Source organism: Sorex fumeus, unplaced genomic scaffold, assembly GCF_029834395.1.
Source record: "Sorex fumeus unplaced genomic scaffold, SorFum_2.1 ptg000072l, whole genome shotgun sequence".
Lineage (NCBI taxonomy): Eukaryota > Metazoa > Chordata > Mammalia > Eulipotyphla > Soricidae > Sorex > Sorex fumeus.
In genome coordinates this window covers 48,257,001-48,275,726 of record NW_026606129.1, presented here as the reverse complement: position 1 = coordinate 48,275,726, position 18,726 = coordinate 48,257,001, and the positions used below count along the sequence as shown (strand labels likewise).

At 63.1% G+C, this 18,726-nt stretch overlaps 1 protein-coding gene across 1 annotated transcript in view; it reads right to left on the bottom strand.

The window, feature by feature from the left end:
* Window positions 1-18,726, bottom strand: part of NBEAL2 (neurobeachin like 2) — a 28,407-nt gene that overhangs the window by 551 nt on the left and 9,130 nt on the right. Inside the window, exons 8-53 of the mRNA XM_056129427.1 lie at window positions 18,404-18,686; window positions 17,518-17,624; window positions 16,954-17,034; window positions 15,778-15,861; window positions 15,151-15,249; window positions 14,224-14,804; window positions 14,013-14,145; window positions 13,634-13,753; window positions 13,094-13,415; window positions 12,848-12,930; window positions 12,618-12,710; window positions 12,323-12,497; window positions 12,085-12,218; window positions 11,439-11,598; window positions 11,148-11,250; window positions 10,874-11,027; window positions 10,614-10,772; window positions 10,311-10,470; window positions 10,050-10,135; window positions 9,402-9,908; window positions 8,126-8,304; window positions 7,878-8,037; window positions 7,547-7,684; window positions 7,112-7,462; window positions 6,868-7,017; window positions 6,589-6,746; window positions 6,174-6,298; window positions 5,952-6,087; window positions 5,453-5,613; window positions 5,040-5,356; window positions 4,863-4,958; window positions 4,449-4,573; window positions 4,225-4,365; window positions 3,826-3,956; window positions 3,640-3,749; window positions 3,423-3,540; window positions 3,228-3,325; window positions 3,043-3,159; window positions 1,929-2,018; window positions 1,736-1,845; window positions 1,420-1,592; window positions 1,225-1,319; window positions 877-993; window positions 628-786; window positions 401-549; window positions 18-153 (exon numbers count right to left, since the gene is read on the bottom strand). Of these exons, the coding sequence (XP_055985402.1) occupies window positions 18-153; window positions 401-549; window positions 628-786; window positions 877-993; window positions 1,225-1,319; window positions 1,420-1,592; window positions 1,736-1,845; window positions 1,929-2,018; window positions 3,043-3,159; window positions 3,228-3,325; window positions 3,423-3,540; window positions 3,640-3,749; window positions 3,826-3,956; window positions 4,225-4,365; window positions 4,449-4,573; window positions 4,863-4,958; window positions 5,040-5,356; window positions 5,453-5,613; window positions 5,952-6,087; window positions 6,174-6,298; window positions 6,589-6,746; window positions 6,868-7,017; window positions 7,112-7,462; window positions 7,547-7,684; window positions 7,878-8,037; window positions 8,126-8,304; window positions 9,402-9,908; window positions 10,050-10,135; window positions 10,311-10,470; window positions 10,614-10,772; window positions 10,874-11,027; window positions 11,148-11,250; window positions 11,439-11,598; window positions 12,085-12,218; window positions 12,323-12,497; window positions 12,618-12,710; window positions 12,848-12,930; window positions 13,094-13,415; window positions 13,634-13,753; window positions 14,013-14,145; window positions 14,224-14,804; window positions 15,151-15,249; window positions 15,778-15,861; window positions 16,954-17,034; window positions 17,518-17,624; window positions 18,404-18,686 (7,464 nt within the window). The remainder of the gene's footprint in view (window positions 1-17; window positions 154-400; window positions 550-627; window positions 787-876; window positions 994-1,224; window positions 1,320-1,419; window positions 1,593-1,735; window positions 1,846-1,928; window positions 2,019-3,042; window positions 3,160-3,227; window positions 3,326-3,422; window positions 3,541-3,639; window positions 3,750-3,825; window positions 3,957-4,224; window positions 4,366-4,448; window positions 4,574-4,862; window positions 4,959-5,039; window positions 5,357-5,452; window positions 5,614-5,951; window positions 6,088-6,173; window positions 6,299-6,588; window positions 6,747-6,867; window positions 7,018-7,111; window positions 7,463-7,546; window positions 7,685-7,877; window positions 8,038-8,125; window positions 8,305-9,401; window positions 9,909-10,049; window positions 10,136-10,310; window positions 10,471-10,613; window positions 10,773-10,873; window positions 11,028-11,147; window positions 11,251-11,438; window positions 11,599-12,084; window positions 12,219-12,322; window positions 12,498-12,617; window positions 12,711-12,847; window positions 12,931-13,093; window positions 13,416-13,633; window positions 13,754-14,012; window positions 14,146-14,223; window positions 14,805-15,150; window positions 15,250-15,777; window positions 15,862-16,953; window positions 17,035-17,517; window positions 17,625-18,403; window positions 18,687-18,726) is intronic.

Sequence of the window (18,726 nt, the reverse complement as noted above, 5' to 3'; positions counted from 1 at the left end):
CCCACCTCAAGCCTCACCTCGGAGGGCTGCCCCGCGCCCACCACGATAAGCTTGCCATCCTCCAGGCCAATGAGCACGTGGCTACGCTCCTTGGTCACTGCCACGCTGCGGATGGGCACCTTCATGGGCAGAGGAGGAGCGGCCGGGTGCAGCCTGCAGGGAGAGGGGGGCAATCATAGCTGCAAGGGAGCTCCACAACCCGCAGACCGGGGCTGCTGCTTTCATCCCCGCCCCTCTCCTCCGAAGGCCAGCCAGATGCAAACCCTGACACAGAAAGGGAACTTCCACAATGTGTGGCTGAGGGAACAAGCCTTGAAGAATTGTGCAGGGGGCCCACTAGTCTCCTCTGCCAACGGCCACCACCCTGAGGGGCCAAGAGCTCAGAAACGGAGGGGCTCACGTGTTGAGGTGTAGGATGTGCAGGGCACACTGGGCCGTGCCCAGCAGAACAAAGTCCTCCGTCACTGCCAGGGCCGTGGGTTGCTCCACCAGTGGCAGCGATGCCCGCAGCCTCCCATTCACGGAGTACAAGTGCAAGGAATAGGCGACCTGGAAGAACCAAGTGTCAGGAAGGAGAGGATGTCTACACAGCCTCTTGTGCAGTGCAGCGGGTGTCCCGTCCCATACCTGAGCTCCCAGACGCTCTCGGGCCGAGCTCTGTACCACAATCTGGCCCTCGGACCCCAGCGCCAGGTGGGAAACGGGGTCAGGCAACAAAGCCCCTGGCGGTCGGAGGGCTGCCACAAACTGTCCTCGGCGCACAGTGTGGATGATCACAGTGCCAACCTGGGGTGGGGGGTAGGTGAGGCAGCTTAGCAGCTGGCAGCAGGAGCCGTGCCCAGCAGACAGCCTCCCAGGGCACTGGCCTGCACGCACCTCAGATCCAGACACCGCCATGTCCAGTTCAGTGCTGATGGCCACACAGCTTACTGCAGCTTCATGCCCATACAGGACCTGCACAGGCTTGGATGCCAGCCCTACTGCCAGACCACCCTGTGGGAGCCAGTACTGGGTCAGGGCTGGTGGAGGCATCCTGCTGCCCTAGCCCCTGGACAAGAAGGCTAAGGGCCAGGAAAGGCAGAAGGAGGCTCAGAACTGCAACCCACAGCCCAGGGAGATGAAAGTGAGCAGAACTGGAGCACAGTGGGTGGAGGGGGGGTGGGAGGGAGCTGCAGGTCTGAACAAAGGGCCCTCAGAGCTGACCCCCACCCCTCTCCTGGGTACCTGCAGCAGTAGCCGCCACACCATGCACGTGGTGTCGCGGGAGCCGGAGATGAGGTAGATGCCACAGGTGTCCAGTGCGAGGCAGGTCACGACATCTGCATGGGGAGGGGAGGGCACAGCAGAAAAGACAGCTCGCACCCTCTCTGGCCAGGGGGATGCCCCCCGCGCACCCACCCCCACTCCCAGGCTACCTACCCAAGTGGTGGCGGAGCTGGCTCAGCAGCCTGCCCCGGGGCAGTGCCGTCACCCGGAGGCTGCCGTCCCAGTGGCCTCCACTGAACAGCAGCTTTCCGTCGGGGGCCACTGCCAGGGCGCGCCCGTTCACACCACTGCCGGGTGCCCAGGGGCCACTCAGTAGCCGCTGCATCCTGATCCGAACAGAGGGTTGGCAGGTGAGACACAGCAGACCCTGGCCTCAGAGCCTCTGACCCAAGCCTGTGGCTTGGCCAGAAGAGGACTCAGTACAGAGTACTTAGAACACCCCCACCCCCACCCCGGCCCTTTATCCTACTTGGGGTTGCTCATGTTAGGGTCTTTGCTGAAGCTGAAGTAGTTGCTTATATTGCGGTCATAGGGCAACCAGCTGTGGGTGCCCAACAGTCCATTGGCACTCACGGTCACCTACAGACAAAAGTGAGCAGAAGTAGATGGGGGCAGTGAGAGATGGGGTGGTGCTGAGGTGGGGTTCTGCCCAGTACACTTACCAACAGGTCTGGGGAGCTCTGGGTGATGAAGGAATGGGGCTGGCGGTGGGGCACCAGGGCCAGCACTAGGGGCACGCCCTCACTGATGACCTGCAGGGTGGGAGGCAGTCTGCTGAGTCCCCCTGCACGGCCTGCTCTCCCGCACCACCGCTGCCTCTGGCCTCAGAACAAGGCTACCAGTGAGGCATCTCAGCGGCCAATTTCCCTGGGAGATGCGCCTGAGATTTCCCTGGAGAGCAGCGTGTCCTCAGGAGGGCGCCTTGGGAAGCCGGGAATATCAAGCGTGGTCCTGGTATTGCTCCCCTCTCCCACAATTGTGAGCCCCCAGCCTGGGGCATCAGCACAGAAATCAGACCATTAGACCCAGGCCTGGGGGAACAGGGCAGGGCTTAGAGGCCCTGCCTTCAAGCATATGGCCAGGCAACTGTTCTAGAAACTCTGCTGTCTGCGATCCCCAGAGCCACAAATGATTCCTAGCCTCATTATACCCAGGTGTATGTGAGCAACACACACACACACACACACACACACACACACACGAGCATCACAACTAAAACCAATTGTGTAAGCACCATGGCCAGGAAGTCGGACCCCTGGTGAGCACCACAAACATAACTTGTGTGCCTCAACTTGGACCGCAAGCCCTGAGATCACTGTGCAAGCCCCACAACTAAAGGGGTGCAAACAACCCACGCAGAGCACCACAGTCAGCATGTGTGTAACCCTGTGGCACTGCAACAACAAAAAGGTCTTTTAAAAGTCTGGCCTGGAAGCATCTAGGACACAGACAGGAAGGAAGGTGAGGGAGAATGTCCAAGTTTAGGCAAGCCCTGAACTTTGTCTTTCCCTCTACTCCTGATACAGTTCTTGAATCCCCTCTTGATCTAGCCTTCAAGACGTTGAGAAGGACAGTAGGAGCAATTGTACAGAGGGTAGGGACCTTGCGCTTGCATGAGCCGACCCAGGTTTCATCCCCAGCATCCCATATGGTCCCCCGAGCACCGCTGGAATAATTCCCGAGTGCAGCCTCTGAGCACTGCCGGTGTGGACCACCAACCCCTCCCCCCCAGAAAAAAGAGAAAAAGAAAAGGACAATAGATTTGATGATTCTCACCTCTGCAAAGAAGGCCTTGAGCTGGTCCAGGTGCTGGAAAATGCTCGGTGAGTTTGTGTCCAGACGAGCAAGGCGCTGGGACACTTCCTCAGCAGAGAGCCGAGCTGGATGTGGTTCCTATGGGTGAGTGGCCGGTCAGCACTACACTCTGGGCATCCTGGCCCAGCCCTCCCTGCCAACCTCACCTTCAGCAGCTGACAGGGTGTCTGCCCAAAGTTCCTGATAATGCCTTCCAGAGCCTTCCGTTCCCGTTCATCTGCCACATGGTCTAAGTCCACTGCCCCTGGGGCGGGCAGACAGAGCAGTCAGGCCTCCCTCCTCATTGTACCGCCCCCCCCCCCCCCCAGCTGTACTCCACAGGGCCACGGGATTCTGCCTACCCTCGTAGGTGCAGTAGTAGAAGACGTTGAGGGCCTCTTCGGCTGCCCGCCCCCGCTGCTTGTACCCGAAGATGAGGTCAATCCACTCATGCAAGTGGGCAGACACATACTCGGACTCCTGGGGCAGGAGGGGCGGTCAGTGCAGGGACAGGACCCCAGTCCACCCTTCCCTGACCCCTGGCAGGCTGTGGGCCCTCCGCGGGTGCTCTCCTCTCACCAGGGCCCGGCGGTGCTGCTGGATGAAGTCCTCCGGGGAGCTGGCCCATGGGGGCAGCACCACGTCACCCACTTTCTCATTGGTCAGCTGGAGGCAGCCCAGGTCAAAGTCTAGCACAGAGAGCGGATCGGCTGTCTGCTGTGCCCTGCGCCCCCCGCACTCCCGCACCCCCATGCCTGCTCCTACTGTTCTGGTTCTGCAGGAAGTCAGGGAAGTAGAAGAATTCAGGAATGAGCTCCTTCACGTCCGCAGGGTTCTCCAGGCGGGTCTGCCAGGCCGCCGCGACCGAGTGGAACTGCCGGTCAGAGCAGTCAAACCTATGACGGGCAAGGGGAACAGTGAGGGAGGTGGGGTGGCAGGAGAAGGAAAGAGATGGAGGCCCCAGAGGGGCCACAGATATGGCTCAGCGGCAGAGTGCGTGTATTCCATACGAGAGGCCCTGGGTTCAATCCCCGGCACCAGGTGGGGAAGGGGGAGTCTCAGAGGGTCTAGGATGCCCAAGGACCTGCCGCTTTCTCTCATCTGCCCTGTCCTCCCTCCCCCGTCCCCTGATCCTGCTGCCCGCTTCCCCCTGGATGCACTCACCGGCCGCTCTGCAGCTGGACATGCAGGGAGGTGAAGGGTTCCACACGGATGAGGTAGTGCATCACGCCAGCCGCGTTCGAATAGTGGGTGCCATAGTGGAACTTGTCAATGGTGCCGGCCGGGTCCTCGAAGCTCTCATACCTGGGGCCACGAGGAAGGGCAGTCAGCAGAGCCCCACTCACCCTCTGCACCCCCAGGCCCAGCCCCACCTTCCAGACACTCACTTCTCCCGCACGAGTTGGGCGTGCTTGGGGTTCACCACACCGATGGGCTTGGACAGATCGCGGAAGACTGCGGGGTTGCTGAGGTCCAGGGTTGGGGACACGTAATCCTGGAGAACCCAGGGGAACTGTGCCCCCCCAGGCAGGAGCTGAGTGACCTGTGTGTCCTGAGACCATCCTACCCACCCTTGCAGGAGGGAGCACAGAGCTTCAGAGGGGAGGAGGTAGACCCGCTGAGGGGCTTCAGGGGAGCAGGAGGGACAGTCCTGGGAAGCATCTCCTTGGGGAGAAAGACGGGGTTATCTGTGGGGGTAGAGGCTCTCAGACAGCACCTCCTAGGGAAAGCTCAGGCCGGGCATGCCAACAGTGCCAGGGTTGGTGATATGGGGGCAGGGAAGGGTTGCCAGGGGCCCTCACCACGGGGTACTGAGACAAGTCATTGTAGGTCCTCCCTGCAATGGTGTTGAGCTGCATCAAGTACTCGAAGTTGGAGATCTCCCGCTGCACCCATTTCTGGAGGGCAAGTGCAAGCAAGAGGTGAGCAGTGTAAGTTCCCCACCCTTAGCTGCAGGCCCCTCTCGCTTGAGCTCTTACCTGAGTGAGGCCGGAGGCACGGAGCATCTCCTGGGGGGAACGGCAGCTAAGGTAGCCTTGGGCCGGGGGCCGCAGGCGCAGCAGCCATGAGTACACCTGGTTCCGAACCTGCGTGTGGGGCGGGGCGGGGCAGGGCGGGGTCCTGGAGCCCTGGGAAGGCGACGAGGCCGTGGCCCCCACCGCTTTGCAGGGGAAGTTGAGGAAGTAGTTGGCCTGGTCAATGAAGAAGAGCTCCAGTGCAGAACGTCTCAGGTTGAAGCGCCGCAAATGGACCTCCCGCAGCTGGGCCAGGGGCCGCCGGAAGTCGTGGCCGATGCCTGTGGGGACAGACAGCAGGTACAGGGCTCACTTGTCCCAGCTGGTCCTGGCCCTCGCATCCCAGCCGGCCTGCCCTCCCTCCAACCAGAGCACACCCTCCTCCGTCTCCACACGCTCAGCGCTGCCGTCGTAGAAACACACGTGCTGTGTGGTGACCTCCAGCAGCCCCGGGACCACGGCCACCACTGTGACCAGTTGGCACTCAGCTGACAGCACCAGCTTCTCGTGCTGCTCGTCCAGTTCCGCCGCCTCCATCCTAGGCACCAGACCGGCTTCAGACTCTAGGCTCTGGGGCCCCTTCCCACCATGCCAAGGCCGTGCTCTCCCAGTGCTGCTACATCAGGGGCGCTGTCCTCACCCAGTGGCGCTGCGGTCATCTTTCAGGCTTCCCTAACTCAAGCCCTCCCTGGGTGCCCCCTCTCAGCTATGTGCGTTTCTCCTGAGGTGCCCAGCCATGAAGGGCAGCGATCTGCTGTTCAACGTTTCTCCACCCGCAGCCCTGACTTGGATCAGTTGCTTTGGGGCCATCAGGCAGGAGGAAGAGGAAATGGACTGAATGGTTGGTCCCACGCAGGCACTCCCAGGTCCACTCACGCCGTCTCCAGGGCAGCTAGCTCCTCCTCGCCCAGCTGGTCGTCCTGCAGCTCCTCTGGGGAAGTGCTGACTTTGGCTTCTTTGGACACTGCCAGAGGCAGCGAGGCTTCCTCGGTGAGTGTCAGGGGGGCCTCACCTGCAGTGGGCCCAAAGGTGCTCCATCACGGCGTGGCCAGCCCGGACCAGGGAGGTTGGGAGGCGCCGACTCAGTCTCCTTCTTACCCAGGTTGTCCCGCAGGGCACTGGCTTCCAGGTGCGGGTTGAAGTGATGGTTGGGCACCAGTTTCAGTCGCATGCGGGAGTATGTCTCGGCGCTGGACAGCTTCCAGCGTGGGGTGGGAGGGTCCCTGCAGGGGTTCAGGGGCCGTCACAGACGAAGGCGGCGGCCTGGCCTGTTGACCTCCTCCTTCCCCGCCTTCCCCGCCTTCTGCGAAGTCTCAGCATCCCCAAAGGCAAGATGGGCATTTCCAGGTCCCTCCCCCGCAGCCCCGCCCGCCCCAGGCCACACCCACACCAGAATTTATCGCCCCGCCCACAAAAGCCCCGCCCACTTCAGAGACTAGCCCCGCCTGAGCCACGCCCACAAACAGACAGCCCCTCAGATCCTTAGCCCCGCCCTGCCCGAGGCCACGCCCACCTCAGAGCCCAGGCTCCACACGGACAGGACAGTTGTCGCCACAGCGCCCCCCAGTGGAGCAGGGCGGTGGCGTGCTGCGCCGCCTGCTGCTTCAGAGCCCCGGCGTAGCGCTGCGTCTCCAGGGGAACCCGCCGCTGGGCAGGTTCCAGCACCAGCTCCTGCGAGGGACAAAAGGAGAGGCAGGCGCTGGGGGCGGAGCTCGGCGTCCCGCAGCAGCCCTGTCCTGGTGTCCTGTCCCCGCCGGACGGCAGCTCCCGGGCCCGCCCCAGGACTGCACACCTGGAAGGCGCGACGGCTCCGTGCCCGCTCCCGCTGGCGCCGCTGCCCGCTGCTCATGAGCGTGTCGTAGCAGGCGTTCCAGAAGCCGGACATGAGGTCGTGGCTCTTGGCGTAGGTGTCCATTTCAAACTGCGACATGGTGGGCTGCACCTGAGGGTTGGGCAGGAGGCGAAATCCAGGGCTGGACGTGGGCCCCGGACCCATTCTTGCCCCTTTCTCTCCCCACGCCCCCACCTCCAGGCACCTGTTTGTCAATGAAGTGGCGCCATTCGCTGGTGCCACAAAAGGCCTGAAAGTCCTCGAAGAAGGTGGGACTGCCGTTGGTGGGCGGCAGGGAGGGCAGCCCCCTCTGCAGCCCCAGTGGCTGGTAGGCGCGGTCCAGCAGCGTGCGCACCAGCGGCACCAGCCAGGAGCAGCGCTCTGCGGCCGCGCTGGGGGACTTCTGGTCCTCCGGGGCTGGCTCTGAGTTGGCGGTGGTCAGCGCCCGCGCCAGCGCCGCCTCAAGCTTGGAGAGCACGTAGCAGGCCTCCTCCCGGCGCATGGGCTCCGCGGTCTGCAGCAGCGAGTGCAGCTTCACGTAAGCCTGGGCGTGCAACTGCGGCGGAAGGAGTTGCACGGTGAGCACCTCCGCGCCCGGAGCTCCCTACACCCGCCACCCTGCCCCTCACCCCGTGCTCACCTGTGGGTCCTCCAGCAAGATGTAGCCCAGCACCAGGCGCAGGCCGATCTGCGCCATCTCTCGAAGGTCCGCCGTGCCGTTGGTTAAGTGCGGCCAGGCTCCCAGGCGATCAAGCAGGCTGCACACGCCTTCGAAGAGCTGCCAGCAACACAGCGGGCACCAGGGCCATCATCACCAGAGGTGGCCAAGGTGCAGGAAAGGTTTGGGCTGGGGGCCAGGTAGGGTTTGCACAAAGCTCCCCTCTGACACCCCCTGTTGCACCCCCTCGCCCCCTCCCCCCAGTGCAGCCAGACATTGCCAGCCCCACACACGTGCCAGGGCACCATCCTACCTTCTCGCTCCATAGCTCCTGGTTTCCGTGGCCCTCCGCGCACAGGAAGTCCTGTAGCAGCCGGAGCAGCCACAGTGCCTGCTGGGTGAGGCAGGCCAGGCCCCCAAGGGCTGCCTCTTTGATGTCACTCAAAGCCGACTCCAGCATCATCTCCAAGAGGCTGGGGGTGGGCGAGAGGCCAGAGGTTCAGCCTGCTGCCTGCCTTGTCTGGACGCCCCTTGCCCTCCTGTGCTCCCCGGGGAACCCACCTGCGTTTGATGTAGTCTGGAGGGCGTATAAGCATGGCTGACGCCCCCAGCTGGGTGAGCACTGAGAAGACCTGGCCGCGCTCCCGCCAGGCGGCCTCGTCACTGCCCTCCACACCCCGCCACGTCACTGAGAACAGCACGTTGGTGAGCAGGTTACACAGCTCTTCCTCAGAGGTTTGCTGTGGGCACAAGGGAGGGTGCCATCACAGTCCCTCCCAGCCCCCACCGTCCCAGGAACCCACCCATCCACAAGAAGGGACAGCCAGAGACAGAGCATGCAGGTAACAGCCATCAGGGAGCTCCCACCATCACCTGAGTCCCAGGAAAGACCCAGAAAAGACCCTAAAGACGATGATAAGGCATTTACTAAATTTTTGGTTTTTTTTTTTTTTTTTGGCCTCACCCAGGGGTCCTCAAAGGTTACTCCTGGCTCTGCACTCAGGACCATTCCTGGTGGTGCTTGGGGGACTATGTGGAATGCCGAGGATCGAACCCAGGTCGACCACATGCAAGGCAAATGCCCTCCCCGCTATACTATGGCTCTGGCCCCTGCCATTTACTAATTCACCCCACAGCCCCCCAAGGTCTCTAGAACAATCTTTCGGGGTGATGCGGGGTAGAGCAGGGAGATAACTTCCCAGGCTGAGCGCATGCATGTGGGAAGCCCAGGTTTGATTCCCACACCACATGGCCCCCTGTGCACTGAGCCAGGAGTTGTCCTTGAGCACTACTGGATGTGACCCCAAAACCAAAATAACAGTCTTGGAGGGCTCAGTGGTAAAGTGCATGACTCACATGCATGAGACCCGAGTCTGATCCTCACCACCAAAAGAATATAAAAAATAAAAGGGCCAGAAAGATCGTTCAACAGGCTGAGGACATGCTTTGCCTGCAGGACATCCTGGTTCAATTCCTGGCACTGCCAGGAGTGAACCCTGAGTACCCCCAGGGTCGGGTCCCCAAAACAAAGCAAAACAAAAACAAACTTGGAATTCTTTGGAAGAATGCTACAGAACCCTCAGTCTCAGCAGCACATGCAGGACTTGGGAACTGCACTGTCCCCAGGCTGGTGAAGCTTCTGCCCTATAGTCTGTCTTGAGCCACCTCCCAAACCAGGCTGGCACCCTTGTGACTTGCCCTGTTGCCAGTGTGGGAGGAACACAGCTGCAGACTCACAGAACATGAGGGGCAGCACCTGGCGCCATCAGAAAGCGCCCACTTCCAGCAAGGCTACCCTGCTGGCCCCAGGTCCAAGCAGCAGAGGGCGGCCACTCACCTGCGGATTGCTGGTGTTCGAGGTATCATCCCCACTGACTGCAGGCTCCAGAATACTGCTGTCCTCCAGCACGTTGGACAAGCTGGAACTGTGGCGGCCAGGCACAGCCGGGAAGGGCCGGGGTCCATCCAGCGGGGAGGGTGTTCCGGGCTGGCTGGCCGGTGTGAGCGTCCCGCTGCTCCCGCCCGCAGTGCTGCTGGAGCCCACGCTGGCCCGCTCTAGGCCCAGGTCAAAGGATGTGCAGAAGGGGGAGAGAGCGTGGTAAAAGGTCTCAGGGTCGGGGCCGGGGACCTCCGAGGGCAGGAAGACATCCGAGGACTCGGGTGAGCCTGTAGGTGCCTTGGCAAGAGCAGACTCCGGGGACGTGGGCAGTTCGGGGGAGCAGGGCAGGGGACTGGCCACCGTGACGGCCTCCAGCACATACAGCCGGGTCAGCACGTCCTGCCAGCCGGCCTGTTGCGCCAGCAGCTGCACTATGTCCGGCTGTCTGTAGATGAGGCGGAAGAGCTGCAGGGGAAGGGCACAGGGTGTGAGGGACACACTCCCGGGCCCGTGCAGACCCCATCACACAAGCGGGCGAAGGTCAGTCCTGAGGTAAGAGCCTCTACACTGTGCCCCGCGCCCTGAGTTTTCACCTCCTGCACTCACCTGTCGACAAATGTCCAGACGGACACTGAGGTCAGCCTGAAGGGACAGCTGGATCACAGCCAACAGGTCTGAGAGGTTCAGCCCATCTGGAGAACAGCCGAGGGGGGTGTCTGAGACAGTGGCAGGGCTCAGGCAGGGGTGGAGGGGGGGCACGCATCTCCGTCCCACCGCTCAGCCTTGGCGCCTCACTGGTCCAGCCTCTCTTCCCATCTCCCTCTTTCCCTCCACCCGGCCTGCCTCACGGCCCCAAGCAGGTGGTACCTGCCCCCAGGAACAGCTTGTAAAGGCCCTGGCAGAGCTGGGGGGAGACGGTCCCCTCGGGCAGGCAGGTGACCAGACCCTCGAGCCCACAGTCTCGAAGCCGCAGCCGCTGGCGGCTTCGCTCGGGCAGGCGCTCATTCTGCTGCAGTCTGCGCAGGATCTGTGGGGACCAGGAGGGCGCTCGTGGAGGGGACCGAGGCAGGGCAGCAGGTGCAGGCTCCAAGAGAGGCCTGCGGCACCTCCCTGGTCCTCATGCGGTGTGGCAGTGTGTATGCCCGGCTCGGGCGTGGGCTGAGACCCTACCTTGCAGACTCGGTCAGGCAGCACAGGCAGTGGCCTGGGCCGCACCAGCAATGCCAGCAGCACCTCCAGGTTCCCCGGCTCCAACAGGAAGACGGTCAGAGATTCCTGTGCAGGTGAGGCCTGCAGCAGCGCCAAGACCAGGTCCAGGACGCCCACCACCTGGTGAGGGACAGGCCCACGCTGAATTGTCCCTGGGCCCCAAACACAGGACCCAGGGCCACCTCTTGCCCGAGTTTCACCCTCACCCACGTGGTGCCTACCTGGCCGTCATCACCTGCAGCAGCCAGAAAGTTCAGCAGGACCTGCATGTCCTCGACTGCGGGGTTCCGAACGAGGAACTCGTACGCCAGCCCCAGGAGCGACATCTGCATGGTGCGCAGGTCATCGGCCGCGAGGGGGCGCTCGTGCGACGGGCTGGACCCACCCCAGCACACACAGGCCGACAGGGGCAGGACAGGGACAATGAGCAGGTAAGCTAGGCACTGAGGGCAGAGGTCACCACATCATCCCCCGCCTCCTCGCAACCCGCCTTACCTGTAGTGGCTGCGCAGGGCGTCCAAGATGAACTGGATCCCGTACTTTTTCCGCAGCTTCTGCCTGTGCTCACGGATGATGCTGGACATGTACTGGATGTGGCCTGAATGGGTATCAGCAGGTGGGTCAAGCCCCTCCCGGCCTCCAGGGCAGGCCGTACCCCTGGTGTACTCCCCCAGGGCAGTGCCATGGTCCCTCAAAGACTCCAGTTCATCCCCGCAGATTCCCCACCGCGGGGTTGCTGCTTCTCTAACTCTCACCTCTACCTCCCACCCTCAGCCCGGTCCATACCCAGGCGCACATCAAAGTCACTGGAGGTCCAGAGGTGGAAGTTGAAGAGCAGGTGCTGGTAAAGCAGGTAGAGGAGGGGCCCACTGCCCTCGGTGGCCACCTGCTCCATCAGCAGCTGGGCAGACATGAGCACGTTCATGTCCATGGCCCAGCTGGGAACCTACGGAGGAACAAAGAGCCGTGGTACCCTTGCAGGGTCCTGTTGTTGGACCCGCCTGTGCTCTGCCTGGGCCAAGCAGACAGATAGACAGACAGACATTCAGCAGCTCACAACTTGTGCGGGCTCTCTGCTATCTGTTCTGTTTTGGGGCCACAGCCGGCAGTGTTCAGGAGTTACTCCTGGCTCTGCATTCAGGAATTATTCCGGATAGGGGAGTCTGTGTGGGATGCCGAGGGTCAAACCCAGGGTGACCCTGAGCAAGGCCAGTGACCTCCCCACTGTGCGATGGCCCTGGCCCTCTGTGGTCTCTGAAGGTGAACTCCTAGCATAATCCAGACCATGCAGGTACTTCTCCGGGACCCACCCCGACACCCCCCCCCCGGCCCAGTTTTCAAGGCCCCACTCAAATGCTACCTCCCTCAGGAGACTCCCTGACTGCAGGGGAGGGGGGAATCAGGTGCCCCCTCGCTCTCCTACAGGCCCCACCTTGCGCAGGAGGGCACCGAGGACGGCCGGCCCCTGACACTGCACCAGACTGTCCTGGTTGACGGCGTGGCCCTGCAGGAAGTTCCGCAGCATCAGCAGGAAGGCGGCCACCGCGTTCCTCTCCATCCGCTCCTCTGCCAGAAGGAGCAGAAGCCATCAGCCACTCTGGGGTCCCCGGCCTCCCAGCATGCCAAGGCTGCCGCAGCCCCAGCCCAGCCCGGGCCCCACAGGGACTGACCTGAGGACTTGCCCAGGGGGAGCAGCAGGCCGGAGCTGTTGTGGCCAGAAGTCAGTTCAGGCCCCACCAGGTCATGGGTTTCCGTGGGGCCCGCCTCGGCCTCTTGGGGCTGTGCAGCCACTTGCTCCAGCAGCGGCATCAGGGCCCCCATGCCCCCCACACAGTTCACCACATCCTGGAGACCGGGCACAGTGGTGAGGGCACGAGGGAGGCCCCAGGCGTTCTCTTCAGACCCCCCACCCCCCGCCCATGGCGTGGCCTGGGTGGGGAGGCACACACGGGCCCTCGCACCCACCTTCACGTCCCACGTCTCCACCCTGTGGCCTGTCAGGCGGCCGTCTAGCCCGTGGCCAGGGGACAGGTCCAGACAGATGTTGTTCTTACAGGCCTGGGGATAGACGGGGGTGAGCAGGCAGCAGGTGTCAGAGGGAGGAAGGGGCACCTGACGACGGGTGGGGGGGGAGGTGGAGGGGGGTTGGGAGGAGGGAGGGGGGTGAGTCCACTGGTTCCAGACCCAAGAAGTACCTGAGGTGAGTAATGGAGGAGCAGCTTGGTGCCCAGTTCGTGCAGTTCACCCTCGGGCTTGAAGGGGGCTGTCTCATTGGGCCCTAGGGAAGGACTGGGGGCTTTATACCGCGCCTCTGATATGCCCCACCCACAGCCACCACCCCGGACACCCACTCCGCTCCTGGACGCTGTTTCTGACCTGGGCGTCTCCTAGCTCTTGGGGTGACAGGGCTGGGGGGTAGGGCTGGGGAAGGGGCTGCGTACCCAGGGTGCACAGCGCCCGCAGGGATGTGGCAGGCAGGGCTTCGTGGAAGATGGCCACGGCCCCCAGCTCGCCCTCCAGGGAGGTGGGGCTGCCCCAGCGCGTGTCCTGCGTGCCTGCGAGGGTGGAGCTGATGTTGCCCTCCTGCAGGGGGGCCACCAGCCCTGACCCCCAGCCAAGCCCTGAGGTGGCTGGGACGGACTGGGAGCGGGTGAGGGAGGGGTGAGAGTGCGCCGGGGCGGCGGGCACTGGTGGCGTGGGCAGCCCAGTGGTGGTGGTGGTGGTGCGGTGCCCAGCGGAGCCGATGCAGCAGGAGGAGAAGGGCTGTGGGGCCAGGGGCGGGCATGGTCAGGTCACAGCACAACCTGGGCTGCCACCCGCACCAGCACTTCAGAGATGCCGCCCCCCCCCCCCCCACCTCCCACGCCTGCCCAGACTCCAGAGGATACCAAGGGAGTGGGCAAGGGGCTCCGGGTCCCACCTGCTCCCCTCCTCCCGGTCCCCCCAGCTCCCCGCATCCTGCCCAACCCTGCCCAACACACCTCACTGAGGCAGGGGCAGCGCAGGGGCGCCGTCTTGACCAGATGGCCATCTCTGTAGACGTGGACCAGGTTCTGGCTAAAGGGCCGGCGCCCAGGTACATGGACAATGGCCACACAGTGCTAGAAAGGAAGGTACTCCATCAGGCGGGAGACTGAGACTTGTACCCCACCACTGTTCACACACACACACACGCACACACATACACACATGCACACAGGAACACACACACATATGCACACAGCAGACACACAAGCACATGCACACGCACATTTTTGCACACATGCACACAGCGCGCGCGCGCACACACACACACACACACACACACACACACACACACACACTGTCCCCTGCCCTTGCCACAGAACAATGGAGGCTCACCCAAGCCGAGTCAGCAAAGGACACTTCAGGCAAGCTCATGGTCAGGTACTCCTTCCGGGTACACACGGCCACCACCAGTGTCCCAGCTGCCGTGAAGAAGGCCTCAAACCCTGAGCCGTTGCTGGTGAAGAAACTGGGGACAAGTCCTGGCGGTTACGCCCAGGCGCTCTCCTGCCATCCCTGCCTGGGCTGGCCCTGGGCAGACACTCACCTGTACAGCTGCTTTCGCTGCAGTGGCCGACCAGGGGCCAGGCCAGGCGCCGTGGCTGCAGGGTGCAGACAGAGCCAGGCATGGAAGGTGAAGGCCGGGCCCGGCCACCGCTGCACGGGGGGCACCATGATCCCTGCCATGCTGGGTGTGAGGTCAAAGTAGCGCAGGGCGCGTGCAGGCCCCTGGTGCCGGGCCATGCCCGATAATGCCCGAATGATGGCACCAGCGTGGCGGGCATTCCCGAACTCCAGCCCTGGTGGCGGGCGCAGCAAGCGACGCAGCTCCAGGGGCCTGAGCGACACGCGGCCCAGGGCCTGCAGCAGCACCAGCAGCTGCTCCTGGCAGCGGGTGCCCAGGGCAGCACCTGTGCCCAGTGTCTCCAACAGGCAGCCTACCAGGCCTGCCTGCACACAGGTGGCACGGCTGGCCGGGCAGCTGTCACAGAGCCACCAGAGGCGCTGCGCCAAGAAGAGCCGCAGCTCGGCCGTGGGCAGAGCCGGCAGCCACCGAGTCAGCACCAGCACCGGCTGTTCGTTGCGGATCGGGGGCGGCGGGCAGGCGCTGTGGTCACCCTCCACAGCCTGCGGGCAGAGAGACGGGGGTAGCTCCTAGGCTGATGGCGCGGGGCAGGCCACTCTGGCGCTGGCCACCACCTGCTCGCAGCCTTGCTGGAGCTCAGGGAAGTGGGAGGGGGGGCACGTGGGTGCCTGCCCTCACTAATGACAGACCCTCACTGAGCTCACTCACCCGGACCCCCTCACTCCTGCTGGCCTGAACCCCGCCTGCATGTTATCAGGATGATCCCCAACTTGCTAACAGCAGTGACTTCTGGGCCCCCCCGATGACGCTGACACAGTGGGCCAGTCATGCCATCCCCTGACACTCTGTGGCCAGACCCATGGAGCCCCCGGCACCCAGGGCCCTCACCATGTCGAGCAGTTCTTGCAGCAGCCGGTGGGTGGGGGGGCCGTGGCTCTGCAGAACCTCGTGCAGGTGAGAGTAGCCGATGCGCTCCTTAAACACTTCCTGTGTGATGGGGGAGAGGAAGGGGGAGTGAGCAAGCAGGTGAGTCCCGGCACACCTGCAGTCCCTGGGAACTCCGGAGGTGGGAGGCAGTACCAGCCCTCAGGACTCGGGTGTAAGGTCACCTCAGAGCACTGAAGCATGCACTTTGCGGGTTCGAGGCCCTGAGTCTGTGCTCTGGCACCACCCAGGCCCTGAGCACCAGTGAGTGGAGCCCAGCATCGCCAGGCCCGAACACAGACCCGTCAGGCCTGCACCGCCCCTGGAGGGAGGATCTTCAGAGTGGCTCCCGGACACCCCCGGAGAGGTCTCCCCCCACGAAAAAATAACCAACAAAGGCTGTGGACAGTCAGCCCCGGGTCTCCTCCTTCATCCAGCCTGACACTGGGTCCTCCCCAGCTCCTGGGATGGACCAATGACCACAGCCACCCCTGAGGGCAGGATGGTGCCTGCCCCAGCTCAGTGGTTCTGACAGCCAAGGCCAGGCGAGCCCCTGGACCAGTGGCCATCTGTCCCACTCCTCGCGCTCACCTTGGCAGAAGGCGAGCCACTCATGATGCAGGCCAGCACCCGGATGACGTGCACCGCGATGGCATCGGCATCCTGGTCCAGGACCTTGTTAGAGGAAGGAGCCGTCAGGAGAGGCAGGCGCCAGAGGCCATGAGTGAGGCCCCCATAGGAACAGGGGTGCCACGTAGGGAGCTGGGTCTGCTGGGGCCCTGGGAGCATGGCAACGGGGTACTGGGCACCAGGCCCTCTATTCCCAGCCCAAACGACTATGCAGAGGCCTGCTGCATGGCAGAAACCAGGAATGTACAGGGCCACATCAGGATCATCAACAGGGGGCTAGCCATAGCCCCCACCTTGTCAGGCCTCTGTCCGGCTCACCCCCACCCCAGCCAATCCCATGTGCAGGCAGATCAGTGAGTGCCCCTCACCCAGATGATTGTCGGGAGTCGGGGGCTCAGGGACAGTCAATCACAGCATGTGAGAACCAGAAGAACCTTCGAGACCTGAGTCCTATCCTGTCCCTTCTACCTGATTCAGGAGCTACGGAGGCCCCCATGGCCAGGCCCAGGGCTGGCTGCCTACCAGTGGCCCCCGGTGGGTGAGGGTTCAGGGGGCCCTGAAGAACTGGTGAGCAGTGGCCAGGCTATGCCTTGGCTCAGAGGGCTCCGGGTTCTGCCCAACCCCCCAAGGAGCTGCAGGAAGCCTTCTGCCCCCTCCAGGCCTCAGCTTCCTCATCTGTAAAAGCATGGGGTGGTAATCCTTGCCACATTTGCTGCTAGTGATGGATAGACACAGGTCCCTGGAGGTGTGCCCACACCCCAGGCTGCCTCCTACAGACAGTCAGGTAGGGGTCACAGCCTCCACTGCCACTGGTAGCTTCCCTGCACCCCAGGGCATGCCAGAACTTACTCAGGGAAGAAGCAGCCCAGGGCCTGATTTCCTCCCTGACTGACCCAGAACTTCCCACCCCCCATGACACTGGTATCGAAGGTTCCATCCAGCTCTAAACCAGCCCCCCATGATTGTATGCCAGTGCGGACCACTGGTGAGGCTGCCCAGGGAAGGACCCTGGGTAGGGACGTGGGGGACCCACCCTGGCGAGGCAGTGCCAGGCCATACCCGACCCTACGTTCATCACCCTGCCAGTGCAGAAAAGGCTCAGGAAGGAGCCAAAGGGGTGGGTGCCCAGGGTGGTACCTTCTGGACATCGGGCTCGGTCAGTAACCGGGTAGCCAGGTCACTGTCCCCCTCAGGGGGCGCCCGGGCCTGCAGGTACAGCTGTGGGAAGGGGGAGGCATGGGGTAGAGGAGGCAGAGAGAGAAGAGGAAGATGAGGTGAGTTACAGCCGGACCGAGACAGCTGCCAGGGCTCTGCCCAGAGAGAGGGGTGCATGCTGCACCCTGGGAGAGTGTCCTGCTAGCCACAGAAAGAGCAGGAGCTGTGAGGGACAAAGCAGCCATGTGTGCATGCAGGGAGAGGCTGGCCTCTCACCCCTCCAGCCTGCCCCCCTACATGGGGCTGTAGAAAAGGGAAACAAGGAGCCAAGCCCCACAACCCTGCATAGCAACCCTGGGGGGATTCCAGAGCTGCAGGGAGTTAGACCCAGGGGCGGCAGTGAGTCGGACCCAGGACCATGTCTCAGGCCCTTCCTCCCACCAGCCACGGGCCCCTCGGCCCATCCTGCCCAGGTGTGCGTGGCACAGCTCGGCAGCCACACACTAAGGTCCCTCGCCCTGGAGCCAGCCCCCCACTGGCGCCCACCTTGCTGTTCTGGATGAGACGGGTGAGATGCTCGAAGCAATTGTTGCTGAGGAAGGTGGCCTGGAGCACTGGCCGGTCCTCGCAGGCAAGCATCATGGGGATGGCGTCTGCAGAAGGGGCAAGGGTCAGGCCCCATCCAGTGCCCTCCCCTTCCAGCTAGCTTCAAGGGCTAGGCACGTGCTTGGCATGCAAGAGGTCGGGGCTCAATGTCCAGTCCCACATGGTCCCCTGAGCACTACTGTGAGTGTCCCCTGAGCATAGAGCACTGTCTATGCACTGTCAAGCACTGTCAGGTGTGGTGGCCCCAATAATTTTTTAAAATTCCCTTCAACCAAGGATAGAGTGATAGCACAGCGGGTAGGGCGTTTGCCTTGCACGCGGTCGACCCGGGTTCGATTCCCAGCATCCCATATGGTCCCCTGAGTACCACCAGGAGTGATTCCTGAGTGCATGAACCAGGAGTAACCCCTGTGCATCACCAGGTGTGACCCCCCCAAAAAAAAAATCCCTTCAACCCTGGAGCCGGAGTGATAGTACAGCGGGTAGGGAGCTTGCCTTGCATGCAGCCGACCCGGGTTTGATCCCCGGCATCCCATATGGTTCCCCAAGCACCGCCAGGAGTAATTCCTGAGTGCAGAGCCAGGAGTAACCCCTGGGTATGACCCACAAAGAAAAAAAAAAAACCTTCAACCTTTAATCATCTTCCTCACACTGCCTAATCCAGTCTTCTTCTTCCCAATGTACTCCACCTCCCAGTGCACAGACAGACCCCCTGTCACCCTCACCCTCTGAGCATGCCGATCTGGCCTCCCCTCCTGGCATGCAGACCTTCCCCCCCACCCCCGAGTGTGCCAACCCAGGTTCCTCTCCTGGTGCGCAGACCCACCGAGCATGCTGACCCGCAGGGCGACGAGGGACTCTTCACAGCCCGAGTTCGACCCGGTTGGCCAGTCGGCATTGAGGACACGGAAGTAACCCTCGAGCAGGGTGCGGAGCTCTGGGCCACGAGGGGGTGCCCGGCTGGCGTGCAGCACATGAACTGAACCCACCAGGGCCTCCAGAGCCAGTGGGAGGAGGCGGGGGTCCTGGGCAGGCCGCTGGCCCCAGCCACGCACCACATCCAGCAGGCCCTGCACGGAGCCGGCACTCACGGCCACCTGCCCGTTCTCCTGGGGGTGCGAGCAGAGATGGACAGTGAGTGTCTACTCA